The sequence below is a fragment of the Ambystoma mexicanum genome, chromosome 10 (assembly GCF_040938575.1).
Source record: "Ambystoma mexicanum isolate Mex_15411 chromosome 10, UKY_AmexF1_1, whole genome shotgun sequence".
Lineage (NCBI taxonomy): Eukaryota > Metazoa > Chordata > Amphibia > Caudata > Ambystomatidae > Ambystoma > Ambystoma mexicanum.
This window is the reverse complement of record NC_090932.1, coordinates 1,545,911,496-1,545,927,657: the sequence shown is the minus strand read 5'-3', so window position 1 is coordinate 1,545,927,657 and position 16,162 is coordinate 1,545,911,496. Positions and strand designations below refer to the sequence as shown.

The 16,162-nt window shown below is 44.4% G+C and overlaps 1 protein-coding gene across 2 annotated transcripts in view; it reads right to left on the bottom strand.

Annotated features, from left to right (window-relative positions):
• Positions 1-16,162, bottom strand: part of UNC119B (unc-119 lipid binding chaperone B) — a 76,632-nt gene that overhangs the window by 17,254 nt on the left and 43,216 nt on the right. For both annotated transcript variants that reach the window (XR_011276223.1, XM_069619779.1), the window contains exons 3-4: positions 5,096-5,204; positions 4,586-4,758 (exon numbers count right to left, since the gene is read on the bottom strand). Coding sequence is in view for 1 of the 2 variants with exons in the window: in XM_069619779.1 (XP_069475880.1) it covers positions 4,586-4,758; positions 5,096-5,204 (282 nt within the window). In the remaining variant the exon portion in view is untranslated. The remainder of the gene's footprint in view (positions 1-4,585; positions 4,759-5,095; positions 5,205-16,162) is intronic.

The window sequence follows — 16,162 nt, the reverse complement described above, 5'->3', positions numbered from 1 at the left end:
CGGCCTGGAAGGCTCGGGACCCCCCGAGCGTTGCAAGTTGGAAGCAACTGCTGGGGACAGTTCAAAGTTACATGGTTTGCAGTTCCCATTCAGAAGAATGGAAGTTACTATTGTTGGTAAGTCTCCAAGATTGATCAGAAGGGGGAGAGGAGCGGGACTGAGGGAAAAGGAAAATCACCTCTTGTCACACACAGGGGAGGGGCCACCTACGCCTGCATCTAGAACGCGAATACCAGGGAAAGGGAAGCTGAATGGTCACTATGCCTACACCAAACCACCATGACCACAACAGCAGTTAAAATAATGACATGGAACGTGCGAGGTCTGGGGACATACATTCGCAGGAACAGAATTAAGACCTACCTGAATAGAAAAGGGGTGAAGATAGCGCTACTACAGGAAACCCACTGCGCGGCAGACTCACTAACCAAACTTCAAACGCACTGGGGGGGGCAGGGTTTTGGTACTGCATACTCCAAATACGCCAGGGGAGTATATACCTGGATACACCCACAGCTCCCTTTCCGCCTGGGAAAATCAGTAGTTGATCCGGAGGGTAGATTTGTCATATTATGGGGACATATAGAGCAGACAGAAATATGCATAATCAACTCCTACTTCCCCAACAGCAATATACCGGCTCACCTGGACACACTATACCCCAAAATTGTGCAACACAGAGATAGCCTACTCCTATGGGGAGGCGACCTTAACTGCGTGTGCGACCCGACAATTGACAGATCCATCCCCCACCCGAAGGGCCCATCGGCAGCGACAACGGCACTGACAGCAACGATAGAGAGGCTGGACCTAGCAGATGTGTGGCGCGAAGAGCACCCAATGCAGAGAGGCTACTCATACTATTCATCCCCCCACAAAATATACACGAGAATAGACTACATCCTCATAGGTAGAGAACACCTACCACAGATGGAAGGAGCGCAGTATTTGGGAAGAACCATATCCGATCACTCCCCACTAATGGTGACATGGAACCACAGTGGCCCCAGACCCCCAATCCCCATGTGGAAAATGCCAACAGAAGCACTCAAAGACCCAAGCTTCAGGGAGGAGCTACAAGAATCCATAGATAACTACATAGACAATAATGTGGGAAGTGTGGAACACAGCAGCACGGTGTGGGATGCCCTAAAAACAGTAATAAGGGGAGAAATTATTGCTAAGGCCGGGGGAATGAGGAGACAGCTCAGGAAAGAACTAGACCAGCGGGAAAAAGAGATAGAAAGACTAGAGGCAGCCCAGGCAGGCAACCAGAACAGTGAAACGAAACTTCGAAAACTCAGGGGAGAAAACGACTCGGCGTGGAGTAGGCTGGAGAAGCTCGACCACGCGGCAAAAACAAACAGGGCACACATAGAGGCGGATAGGCCGGGAAGGCTGCTAGCCTGGTTATGCAGAAGGGAACGCCCTAGACACTCCACCACAGCATTACAAGACGAAAAAGGGAACACACAACACACACAACAGGACATAAAGGACACCTTCAAACAATACTACACAAAACTCTACTCACATGCAGAACAGGTCCCTCCAGAACAGATCTCAGACACACTTGAGGAGATAGGACTCCATAGGATATCACCCGAGCAGGCCCAAATGTTAGATGCCGAAATCACACTAGATGACATAACAGAATCTATCCGGTCCCAGGCAACGTGCAAAACACCCGGCACTGACGGCCTGCCCCCAGAATTCTATAAAGCATATGAACCCTCCCTCACACCCTTGCTACACGAGGTATTCCAGGAAGCCTATGAAAGGGGAGTGCTGCCCGAAAACATGAGGGAGACACTGGTGGTTCCGATCCTTAAACCGGACAAACCTGCGGATCTGTGTGATTCCTACCGTCCACTAGCAATGCTAAATTACGACGCGAAAATTCTAACATCAATACTGGCTAGGAGGCTATCCAGAATCATAGGGGACATAATACATAGCGATCAATGCGGCTTCATACCGGGCAGGAACACATCAATGAACCTACGTAGACTACAACACATTATGGCCCAAACCAATGAGGACAGAAGCCCATACGCGCTGATGTCCTTAGACGCCATAAAGGCGTTTGACTCCATCTACTGGGAGTGGCTGGTGGCGGTACTTAGAGAATTTGGATTCGGGCCCGGGTTCATCAGATGGGTACAGATACTATACACCGGACCAAAAGCTAGAGTGAAATCTGGGAAGCACATATCAGATGCATGGGACATACAGAGAGGGACCAGGCAGGGCTGTCCCCTATCCCCAATGCTATACATACTTGGGCTAGAACCCATAGCGATCTATTTTAGGAAACAGTTTTTTGACGCCGGCATAAGATTGGGGGGGGGTAGACCACATCATTTCGCTCTATGCGGACGATGTCCTCGTATATGTTAGAGACCCACACCTCAATGTACCAGTCATGCTGGAGGTCTTGGACAACTACTCCAAGGTGTCTGGGATCCAATTCAGCAAGACTAAATCCTGTCTGTTCCCCCTGGCGGCCTTGCAACATGTCGAGACAGAGGCACTCCCGAAGGTAGGGATAAAATGGCAGACCACCAAATTCAGATACCTAGGGATCCAGATACTGCACACCCCCACGCTGATGCACGAACATAACACGATGACGACGCTACGGGCCCTACGCAAATCCACGATCTTCTGGTCGCGGCTACCCCTGTCAATGATGGGAAGGGCCTCCATAGTCAAGATGGTTGTCCTGCCGCGCTTCCTGTATGGGTTTCAAAACGTACAATACTACATCAAAAAACCCTTCTTCAGACTACTGGAGACACTGATAAAGGAGTTCATATGGGGAGAGCACAGACATAAAATAGCACTGTCAACATTAACCCTGCCATACACAAGGGGTGGCATTCAGCTCCCTAACTTAGAAAAATACTACATAGCAGCACAGCTTAGCTTCACGACCAAATGGTTATCAGATGAACTGACTGAGGAAAACTCCCTACTACAGGCCATGAGCCTCCCTCACCGCCTGAAAGAATTGGTTTGGATACCACCGAAACAGATGGGAGAAACACCGCACATAGTCAACCTGGGGAGAGAAATCTGGCGCAGAGCGAGGACACTCACCAATACACAGAAGGCCTACTCACCGGAGATCCCACTACTCGCAGACTTATACACAGTAACCACAGACCTGCAGCAAATCAGATCATGGGAGAGGGGAGGGGTCTACACCTGGGGAGACCTATTCGAAGAAGGCACATTCAAGGACTTTGACACGCTGCGAGACAGAGAGGGCATACAATCGGGTCAGTTTCTCTGGTACCAGAGGATCCGCGCCAAAGCGCGAAGCAAATGGGAGACATGGCCCGAAGAACCGGACACAGACCCACTACTAACACTGCTATATAACCTGGGGGAGGGTAGTAGACCAATTTCCCAAATATACAGGCAACTGAACGACACACCTAACCCCCGAAGCGCGGACATGAAAAGGAAATGGGAAGTGGACATAGGCAGGGAGATGACAGAGGAGGAGTGGAACCGGGCGCTCACATTCCCCAAAGAGGTGTCGAGAAACCACAGGTTCAGGCAAATACAGATGAACATACTATACCGAACCTACCTAACACCGCAGCGGATAGCCAAATTTAACAAACAATCACAACCGAACTGCACTTGGTGCAACAGGGAGGAAGCAGACCTAATTCACATGATGTGGGAATGCCCCAAAACAAAGACACTCTGGGGAAAGGTGAAACAAGCATGTGAGAAAGCAGGCATGACCAAATACAAATGGACGCCAGAGGAGTGCTTACTGGGAATCTACCCTAGATTGGCCAAGATAAAACACTTAATCAGACTTATGGACATGATGTGCATTTTAACCAAACGGACCATAGCCATGTCCTGGAAAAAAACAGCCGGACCACAATACAAAACATGGCATGGAGAAATGACACGATGGCTCCCGGCTGAGACCAAGGCCTGGGAAGAAAGCGTGACCAGATCAACTGAAGAGTCCAGCGGAGCCCTGGAAGCATGGAAGGAACTCACTGGACACATGTTTCTCCCGTCAGATGACAAGCCCCCCTGAGCCAACGGCTAGCACGGATATGCCTGTGAGATATAAAGGATGGCTAGAGGAGAACCAACAAGCGACACCACGGACCTCTGGGAAACTTCCCCCCCACACCCTGTGAACAACATGAAAGCTTCCCCTCAACACCCCTACCCCTCAGCGAAGCGACGAGCCACACAAGAGGACACTATAAGGAGACGGTTGTTATTGTTAGTTAAAGTTAAAGTTAAATTTAATATACATTGGTTTGTATGAGGATAAGATACAATATGGAAATATGTAAAAGATTTTATTGAAAATGCCAATAAACAAATTTTAAAATAAAATTATTATGCTGCGAGACAGCATTTCAACCTATAGGTTGTGAGCGCGACGGGTGCGACCAGTATTCTTGTTCCCTTGATTCCTTTGGTTTGGTGGAGGGGGGGCCCCAAAAGTGCTTAAGATGGCCTTGGCTGCAAAAGTGGATCCCAAGCACAAAAATATTCATAAAGCAGGAGGGGGAAAAAATATATATTAGATACATACCCAGGTCATCCGAGAGTTGGGGGAACTCATAGATGTGCTCACAGGTGTTCCTGCTGTTAGGAATACAGAACCCAAAATCGAAATCAAAGCTCTTCAGCACATGGTCCCGAAAGTAATGCCTCTCAATCATTCGAAAATTGTTTACTGGCTTGTCGCCCACTGTGAATTCGACACTGCAAACCAGAGTAAACAAAAAAGTGTTGTTAAGAGGAAAAGAATCACGTGACGAAACACCCTTGCATGCTTCACATGCTCTACTACGGATTATAAAAAGGCATTATCGTATCAAATGTGCCACTGTTCGACCTTGGAGGACAACCATTACATATGTATGCTCAGATCTACTAGCTGCACTAAAAGTCAAGTGAAACCGTGCCTGCACTAAAGTGGAAAGCCAAAACGGTTAGAACACAAAATACAGTAAATCGGGTCAAATGAAAAGCACTGTGATGCAATTGGTAAAGGAATAAGATACAAATGGTTCTGGACTAAACAATACAAACTGCTTACGTTGCCCCAACTGTTCTGAGCCGGAGGAAGGCAGGTGTAAATTGGTATCGCACAAAGCGACCAGCGCTGGTATCAAGGTCACCATTCTCTTCTTCATCTTCATCTTGTTCTGGAGGAGAGAAAAAAGGAAAGGGAAAACTATTGAATTATAGGAGCCATAGTACAAAACGCTGGTTACCCAGTAGGTGGGAGCCTAGAAAGTGAAGCGCATGTAAAGAAGTCAAGAGAGCACAAATGGGTCTGGTGTGGAGAGGGCAGAACACTTGCCTCTATTTTCTCCAGAGTAGAATTACCTCTTCTGGGAGCAAGAATTTCAGAATACTACAACACATTAGCTTTATGCCTCGCTTGTTACTCAACTAAAGTTGGTAGGCTGGTTTCCTTTGACAGCGTGACTTGCAGCAGAGAAAAAGCAAGAGCTGGCTTTTATTTGTACCTCCCTCAACATGCTCACCCTTTTGTTCCAGGGTTGGAACCTGGGAGCCATTTAGCTCCTACTAGTCACCTAGAAGAGCCTGGGATACAATATCAGGCCAAATATAGCTGTGACATTGACAGATTGTTTATTAAAAATGCAGTGGGACAAAAAAGATATTTGAAGGTTAATGGACACATTTTCTTGGACAAGATCGACCTACCACATCTTGTCAGTGATAACTGCTCACTGGGTGACTAAATCCAGGAGCCGCGTTTACCTCCAGGTCCAAAAAACCCATGTTCCCCAGTTCTTTGCAGGAGAATACAGCAAAAAGAATCTGCTGAATAGGAACACGCATTGAGTGTGGATTTTAAAAGAATGGGTATATGGAGTGCAAGAAGTACATTTATCACACCAGTTTTACAAGAGGTATTTTCAAAAGGGTAGTCCCACCCCAGATTTTGCTACTTAAAAAGCTCAGACCACGTGTCTTGGGTAGGAGGGGCAAAGCCCACAGAGGAACTCTTTAGTCCTAGAAGCACAGTAATTATCTAGCCAGCACTGGTTTATCACACGTCTTCGAAGGTATCTTTGTTGCAGAGGTGGCTTTTCTGTGGGAATTTGACAGATTAATGTTGACAAGACATTTAAAAAGAAATACATAAAAAAAATACAGAAATTTGCAGTTTCTAAAGTTAATGAAGAAAAGTCAATTGCTGAAAAATGTGGCCTGCCGCTTTTCAATAACCGATCTTAGTTGGGAAGTACATTTCATTTTCAGTCGTTTGGGTGCAGGCTTCAGTTGATTAGAAGCTTTGTCCTACAAGAAAGGAAGCCTACAAGATGGAGTTGGTCTCATCCAACACGCTATTTAGAACAAAACGCACTATGCAGCAGAGTCAAAAACCGGCAGTGTACATTAACATGTCGATGAATTGGAGTACCTATATATCAAAGTAATATGAAATAAGGAAACCGATTATAACCCTGTCCACTCTGTGCATCAGACTGGTGTCACTGGATATAAATCTAATTCAGACAACTTAACACCAAATAAATATTGGCCATGAGACGAGAAAAAACTATCAAAAATATAACTTTATTACACATCAATAAGCATATATTTATAAAAACACATCAGCTAAACATTCCAATATTTGAATCAATATCAATACAAGGAAAAGAAAAAAAAAATCAAAAATATTTTAGAAAAAGCCAAAAAGGAAATCCTAAAGAGATTACCAAAGAGGTTGAGATGTTCTCCAAAAAAAATAAAATGTAAAAAAAAAAAAAAAAAAAAAGTCAAAAAAACACCTCAGTCAATGAATGAGAAAGTACAAAAAAGGTAGCAGGCGCCCCTCTCTCGAAAGAACAAGGCATGATAACCTGTTCAGTGGTTATTAACCACATTGAGAGTTTGCAGCCATTGCTTTTTGCTCACTGTACCTTCACAGATGGGAAATATCCATCAGTCTGTGTCCCGCCCACAGGGGCAGTCCAGCACCGAAATGCGATGGCAATTCCTCTCTGAACAAGAGTACCATCAGCAATCCCATACACGTGTTTCAGCCTTGTTGGGCGTCATCAGTGAGGTGAAGCTGAGCCTCTCCAAGCACAGTGAGCAGGGAGCCCACGTCTGGTTGCCCCCAGGTAACCTAGAGTGACCAACCCCAAGTTCCTTTAAAAAATACAAAAAAGGTAGCAGGCGCCCCTCTCTCGAAAGAACTCTCAACTCAGAACAGGTGGTTATGCCATGTTCTTTCTGGAGAGGAGCGCCTGCTACCTTTTTTTTGAAATAAATGAATGAGAAAGTATATATAAATATTGGGGTAAGCTAGTTCTGGTTATTCAGGGCTAGCTCTGGAAGCGGGAGAGGGAAAGGTGTTTTCAACGCGCACAGAGTGCTGCAGTAAAAATAACCCTAGAAAACCAGGCAAATTATTCTAGTGCAACAGCAGGCACATTCTTACCTTGCAGAAAGAACCAGCAGAGTCCCGGATCAGCGGCCTTGCAGGGCATACAACCTTGCACACACGGCTTACTGGATTAACCAATTGGGAATGGGGGCAGGAGGAGGGAACACTGAAGTGGAGAAACACGTGGAGGTCTCATTTTTTCCATAATGCCTTCACAGAGATGTTTGCACTGTCAAACTTTTGCAAGCACTGAATTCAAGTCACCGAAAAGACTCCTAGGATGAATTGCTGGAAAAAGTATCGCAAAGTGAACATATGTAAAGATCATTCAAATCTAAAATCCAGGACTCGAAAACTAAACCTGATTTTTTAAAGCGTCTTTCAAATAAAACATTGGGGCATTTTGGATAAACCCCTTAAGTGAACTCATTTAAAAGGTCACCCAAGCATTAAATTATCTTGCACCAATACACATTTATGACAAAAAGGTCAAAAACGTACAACTCCAATAATATGCACATGCGTCAATCAAGAGCCAAAAAAAAGGAGTTCACCAATTTCACTACTACAAGGTCTTTCCTGGACATTGCACTTATGAAAGTGTGGCCTTATTCGCAGACCTCCACAGAAACAAACTTGGGCAGAAAGTAGTTTAGACAAGCCAAAACTGGTTGCCAATGCCAACCTTTATTGCAGGCACGTTAGGTACAGTACAGAGTCATGTTGCCAGCAAAAATAAATGGTTGGGGAGAGGTTTCCGCCGACTAGCACTCCCCATATATTCTAGGGCTGAAATTTGTTTAATATCATACCAGTCAGAAACATGCACACAGAGTGCTGAAGATGGAGCCTTTCCAACACCGTTTGCTGCAGTAGCTTTTCAGTTTACTGGTTTGAAAGGCATGCCTTCCATCAATAAATCTACTGCACAGAGCAGCTTCTGGTCTCCATGATCTCCGAAGGGAAGCGAAAATTTTGTTGACCAGCTTTTCAGCCTCCAATCATGACAATTTGACCCATGCAAACACAAAGCAGTTGCTGCCACGGACCTAGCTCTCACATCCCTATAATTATGGAATGATTTTAAATGATTTAGGATTTCAAATCGGATAATGGACTAGGATGTCACAGTGGAAGGAACCTTAAGTAAGCAGCTAAATGTAATGCTTGTATTCGGGAGCTGGCCAATTTATAGAGCAAGAGGGGGGTGGGGGGAGAGGAATTGGGCTTCTTCCACTTGCAGTTATATGACCCTTTTGCGTGCATTAACCTAGTTCTGGTAAATACTTACTCCCCTGGCTAGAAGGCATGGACATATATTTTACGTCATTGGCCAATCATGACCTTGAATGTACCACTTTAGAGGATTGCCCTGGTAAGAGTAAAAGGAGCTGGTGGGTGGATATGTAATGCCTTCCTATTTAAAGAGATGGTAGTCTCGAACAGAATGGCTAATAAGATCGAGGAATATCTGGAAATAAAATGGGGAAGTGACTGATTTGACTTTGTGGGAAGGCCTAAAAACCAACCAAGGGGCTTGGGGATGATCAAATTAAGAGCATCCAGAAAGAAGGGGCAAAATGAAAATAAGCAGAGCTCATAACAGATTGAGAGTTTACAAACTAGGATAAGAGATACTCTTGGAAGCAATGATCCTGAAAGAATTAAAGATATGCACGGCAGAATTGTGTTAATTCTGCAAGAAAGTTGAAACTGAGATTTCTCAAACAAAAATATACGAGAAACGGGAACAGCTGCCATTTCGAGTGGGTGGCCAATGCCGCTAAAATGGTTGGTAATCTGTGTGGATCAGGAGGGCAGACGATATAGGTAAGCAGGTGGACTGGGGGGGGACACTCAATCGGAAAAGGGGTTTTGAAGGCATTAAGAAAATGTATACAGCTGAATCTCAAGCGAAAGGAGGGGATTACTAGCTAGAGAACTAGACCTCCCCAGATTAGGAGTTGAAAAACCTCAATGTCTGGGTGAACCTAGAACAGCAAGAAATGACAGAAATTAAGGTTATACACAGTGGGCAGGACAGAGGAGAAGATGGATATATGGGGAGTTTCTAATTTAGGACCAACCAACCTGGCTCCAGTGTTAGCAACAGTATTTAGCAGGGTACTGGAGGGACAGGCCCTCCCTAGAACAATGTTGAACGCGATGCAATCGACAATACCGAAAGAAGGTAAAGACACTTAAGGTGACCCTTACCGTTAGATATCCCTTTTGAACACAGACATAAAAATATTGGCTACAACAGCCTGACAAATTTTTACATCTGACCCTGGTATATGGAGTTAAATTGCGGTTTGTTCAGGGAAGGCAGAGCCGATAATATTAGGAATACACTAGACTGTATACATTTACCATAAAAAAAGAAGGTGGTCTGCTGGTTTCACTTGACGCAGAAAAAGCAGACTTATGGAGATGTCATAAGTTGGTACTGGAAAAGATAAGAGCAACCGAGCTTGGCTGTGAGCCATAAAGAATTAGCAAAAGGCAAATGATAGTTGACCAGTCTGAATTTACGAATTTCAGCTACATGCGGTGGGAGGGACGTCAGTGGCGCACCCCATCACACTTGTGCCCTGGAAATGGGCCCCAGAATGAGAAGGCTTAAGCAAATAAGTCCAGTTAAAAATAAAGAAAACAATCACCGTTTGCAGAGGATATCCGGTTTTATTTATCTAAACTGAAGAACCATGCGTTGCTGGCAATATAGCCCTGCTAAAGAAGATTGTGCTCCCGAAATCTCTACCTTTTTCAAAACCTATCACTCTAGTCGGGTACGAGGTGTTTCAAGGATCTGGATGCAGAAATTAAATTTGTTTGGCTGACATGAGCTGCACAGACTAAGCTAAACAGAAAAGAGGTGTTTGTAGCCCCGGATTTCAGGCGGTACGTGTTAGTAGCACAAGCATAATTTGCATCATTTTGCTTTGCGACAGGTTTGCCCAGTCTGCATGCGAAAATGGAGGGATACTCTGCTGGTGAGCGGGATTATTGGGCCACTGGCATTACATAGTTGCAGATAAATGTTCGATCTATTGACCGCAACTGCTCCGCAGATGTTGGAGAATGCTTGGAGTAGCTACTCCATACCACTGACTTCCGGCTCTGGAATTTTATACCGGCTCTCCCCAGTGTAAAGTTAGCCAGTAAACAGAGCTGGGAGTGGAAAGGTTTCACACCAAGAAATATATAGCTTGGTGGGAACACAGCTGCAAGTGATATCCCAGACACTTGGAATATAAATCTCCACAGTGGCTACACTTATGGCTTACATAGACCAAACTCTTATGGACCAAGTACCCAGTCAAACCTATAGATGATACCGTTTTGGGATACATTGTGGAGAGCGATGGTCCCAGTGTGGTCTCTGTGTTTTTTCTGTGCATCCTGAGGCCTTTGGGCGAGTCAGCGCGTTACCAAAAATTATTAGAGAGAGGAAGTGTATTCCATAAAATGAAACTGAAAAAAGCCATACCGCCAAGTGTAGTTCGAAACCCCGGGTACACAAGGTAAAGTTAGCTGACCAAAGGTTCCTTGAAGGAACACATTTACCAAACTTCTCACGAAGGTAGAGTGCGCACCTGACCCATAGTAGGCCCAAAGAACTTTAAGAACTAAAATTAATTCTGGCCTAGACTGGGAGCTCTGTAGCAAATACTATATATTAAAATTTAGGAAGGCCCACAGCTAAACTGGCCGCAGAATGTAGTACTTTGTCACGCTGAATCAGAAATGTTGGTCGGAAAAGCAGCGCGGAATTGCAGTAGTCTAGGGTCACTGAGATAGTAGTAGAAACTACCAGACTACGCAAGTTTCCAGTTATATAGGGACAGATTTTCCTCAACACTACTTAAAATGACGAGAGCTACCGACATGTGGTAACGCAGGAAGATTAGGCCTTCTTCACTCTAGGTTCTTAACTAAAGAAACCGGTGTAGGTAAAGGGCCTACTGATACCAAGTGACCTTGGGAGATTGCATGACCTCAATTATGTACCACTATGGAGGACCCGAATTTCAAACCTGGACAAAAAGGGAATAAATTAAGGCGTTTGGCTAAGCTGAACAACCGCTATCAAGATGAACATATTGCAAAGGCATTTCTCTACACCATGCTTACCAGACAGCATTTTAGTGAATATATATGGGAGGAAACAAGAAATCTAGGATCAATTAAAAAAAAAAAAAAAAGGTTTATTGAACACAAGGTTAATTTGCTGCCAAAAGAGGAAGGAGCATTTGGTCAGTCACATTAAATATGACCGGAAGAGCCATCTAATAAATACCTATACCCGAGGCCATCTCCTGCGAGTTCAGTCTCGAGTCGGCAGGACCGCTTTTTTGAGAAAGGGTAATTCAAGGAATATGAAGAGAAACTGCTGGCCGAGTAATGAAACTCCTCCAACATGAATAAAAGGGATGATCCTGAAAGCTGAATGGAGGGTTAAGGTTGGAATGGAATAGAAGACAGCCAGAAAGAGAAAGGGATAATAAGGGATAATATTGAAACTATACAAAGCACTCTTACTCCATGGACTAACACAGAAACCGAAATTGAAGGCAGTGGGAAACTGACAAGTTGTGGATAAAAATATATAACATTACACTTCATTTAAATTTGGACACTATATTACACCAATAGCACTATTAAAGGGATAGTCCAGTAAAAATGTTTATTTTAAAAATAGATAGGCAACATTAAAAAAATACTAGCACTTTTTTTTAAAAAACTTCCTATGTAAAATTTTGAGCTATTCAAGCTCAAAATTCGCAAAAGCAAGCACATGGGCGCAACCATTTTGTGAAATGGATGCCCGCCTGTGCTGGCTTTTGCGGCACTAATGAAGGAAAAGCCAGCCAGCTGTAGTAAACAAAAGCTACCGCTGGGTGGCTTTTCCTTTGGTGCCGGGACTGGAGACCAGAGCAGGAAAGTTGCAACTGAATCTCGGTAAGTGCTATTTATTAAAAAAAAAAAAAAAAAAATAAGCAATAGCTGCAGTTTTTTTTTTAAGTTTTCCGGGCTGGAGGAGCCCGGAAAGCTTAGAAATAAAACCGCAGATTTAAAAACGTATTTATGTTTGCGGTCGCTTTTGAAGTGACCGCAAACATAAATACAACATTGTGTTTGAAAACACTGCGGTTTTTCTTTCCGAGTTTCTCAGGCTCCTCCGGCTCGGAGGAGCCTGAGAAACTCGGAAAGGAAAACCGCAGCGTTTTCAAACACAACCGCGTTGTGTTTCTGCCTGCTGTGGCTATCACTTTGGGTCTCTGGTGCTCCCCCATGGGAGCACCGAAGACCCAAAGTGAAAGCCAAGGCAGGAAGAAACACAACGCAGAAACACTGCAGCATTTAGCATTTCCCATTTGGGGCTCTCGGCCCTCCCTGTGGGGAGCCCGAGAGCCCCAAATGGGAAATCAGCTGTAGGCAGAAACACCGTGGCATGTAAACACAACCGCAGCGTTTTCAAACACAACGTTGTATTTATGTTTGCGGTCGCTTTTGAAGCGACCGCAAACATAAATACAACATTTTTTAAAGCTGCGGTTTTATTTCTAAGATTTCCGGGCTGCAGCTAGTTTTAAATAAATAGCACTTACCAAGATTCAGCTGCAGCTTTCCTGCTCTGGTTTCTGGTCCGTGTCCTCCAAGTCCCGGCACCAATGAAGGAAAAGCCACCCAGCGGTAGCTTTTGTTTACTACAGCTGGCTGGCTTTTCCTTCATTAGTGCCGCAAAAGCCAGCACAGGCGGGCATCCATTTCACAAAATGGATGCACCCATGTGCTTACTTTTGCGAATTTTGAGCTTGAATAGCTCAACATTTTACATTGGAAGTTTTAAAAAAAAGTGCTAGTATTATTTTTTTAATGTTGCCTATCTATTTTTAAAATACAATTTTTTACTGGACTATCCCTTTAAGCAGACACTTCACTCCTAAAAATAGGCAAATAACCCCCAACAAATAATTGAAAACCAATACGTAGGACCGCGTTTTCCACACGGCTCCATGGACTAGTAGGGCACGTAGTACCACCACAGGACAAAACTATTACTGCCCAATTGGAAGTAGTATGCATATTTTAGTGTATGAATAACTAAAGAATTATTATTGCAAAACTTTTGCAGTGAAAACATTTTTACTTTTAAATTCCTTTGGGAATGGGACTTCCATTTTTATTCCATAAAAAAACATTTGACTCAACTTTAAAATAAAGGGAGTAAAATACCCCTAACGTCACAATCTGGAGCATTGCCGATAAGGATAACCAGGATGTTTCCAGGGTGCTCACCCAATACCCAGCAGGGTGTGGGAACCCAAGACATCTGGAAGGAGTATCCCACTACAAAAATAAATAAAGCTGGATTAAAAAAAAAAAATTAGTTAGAATAGATTTTCCTTTTTATATGAAATTATCTCCACCTGCAAGTCCAACACTTTTTGCTGGAACACTGGATTTTTAAAAATATTCTGAGCGAGGACCTTTTTCCACACTCCCTCATGCTTTTACCCCCATCCTGGGAACCCTTTTTACCTCTTTTTGGAATTCTGCTTTCCTCCAAGTTTTCTGGCATCTACATTTTACTAAATTAGCATACCGCACGCTCTGTGCAGTGTTGCTGGGAGCTCCTTCAGCTCCCACTTTAGCATTTCTTTATTTTCCTTTGGTTAACTTGTTACCAAGGAAGGGGGTATAGGTTTTACCCTACCTTTACTTTCTTTTGCAAGATCAGCACACCACACCTTAAGTGGAGTGCTGAGGGGATCCAATGTATCCCTTTCGACTCTCCAGTAACTGTTTACTATGACAGGTCCTCTAGTTTAGGCCGGCGGCACGACTTGGTGGACTTTTACACAAGCCATCTTTGCAGCTGTAGTAGGCGACACAAAGGTCACCATTTACCCCAAAATGGTGGCTGTACTTCTCTACAACCTAAACAAGATGACTTGTCCTTTGAGGTCTTCTAACTTTCTGGGTGGGGGAGGATTCTCTGGTCCCTTTACCGGGCTTCCTAATGAAAGCATACAAAGGGTCTTTGTCACCTACCCCACTTACTATCTGCCAGTTAATCAAACTCCCCATGTCTTTGTCCTGCAGTGTGGCCGACTGAAATAGATTCAGATTGGGAAGCTGGCTGTTCCCATTGGACAGCCACCCCCCAGGTTTGAATGTTGCAATGGTCATGATTGGTGGGCTCAGCCAGTGTTATTGGATACATTCTGAGGTGCTGAAGCGGAAACTCGAACACTACAACAGAAGATTCTAAAGGACGCCACAAGCAACTTCCAGTTTGCCAAGTGACCGCTGATGTGCCGACCTCAACTTCTAAGCAACAGGGAAGACCAGAGCACGACTTCCTCCTTAGGACTGGTGGGCCTAACCAGTCCCAAGTAAAACTGCATTTTGCACCATCCCTTGAAGAGCAGCAACCTCCACGCCCTGCAATTCACCAATATCCGGGGACCTGTGCTGCATCGTCAACCAATACACAAATTTGTCGGGAACTTTGTGGGCATCCTAAGCCTGAAGTGACCCAAGCCAGCTCCCCACAGTCCCCTCACACGACACATGGACCGAGAAAAAGACGAATTAGCGGTGCAACATTTGTTCTTCAAAGACTGAAAAAGGTAGCAACAAGACCGAACCATGAAAATCATTTGCTGGGCATCTATTTGCGCAAGAGCAGATCCACCGGTCCCTTCTGTTGCCAAGACAGACACCTGTGACCGGGAGGATAGCTCAGGGGAAACCTGCTCACCTTGGAAACAGAAGGAGCAACAGGTTTGATCGCTGGGTCCGCGCTTAGAAACCTCTGGGTATTAAGCTTGTTATGAATAACCAATCATATCATACCGGATCTACTATCTCCTCACTGCCGGTACCGTCCTGCAGCAACAACTGCTTCTAAACTCCAAAGTACTGTCCTGCTTGTATTAAAACTTACATGGAGCCTACTTTGTTGATCTGGTGTTCCTGGGGGCTGTAGATACCTGGTACCTTGCACCCTACCCCCCAAAGTGGACTCTGCCACTTTGAACTTCTCTCTTCTTTCCGCCCCAATCCTGGTCACTGGTGGCCCAGTTTCCCCTCAGAACATTGGGAGACTCTCATAAGATAGGATTAGACTCCAAGACAGTCTGGAACCAAGTTTGGAAAAGTTTGCAGATTGTTTTACCATGCCATTTGTTACTGAAATAGCCATTCTAGAGAGACTACATCAGATGTATCCTCCAAAAGATATTGCAAGTGTTCTATTGTTTTACTCTTTTATAGTACCAACTTGAACGTTAGTGTGCCTTAGTGTATATATTAAATAACTTGTATATAGCTAAGTGTATCAGTGTTTTCTTGGATGGAGTACGCTCAGTTTTGTACTTCACAAAATCCCTCCTTAAAACCAAGCCTGGCTGCTCACCATTCTATCAAACTCTTCTGTACTTTAGGCTAAACTGAGTTGCGTAACCCTGTTCACCCAAAGTGGGCTTAAATGTGGTTGCAGACAGTACTCTTGTAAAAGAAAAAAAAAAAAAAACAGTAAGAAATAACAGGAGATTGGAACATCAGTTTTATTACCCCCCCCCCCCCACAAAAGTGGAAAGCCTGGCAAAAGTTCTGGAAATATTTATGCGCGAGAATCTCACTACTATGGCTCAGGATGGATCATGATAAAATGGGAAGTCATGGGTGAATGGTGGGCGTTTAGAGAAGCATGCCAAA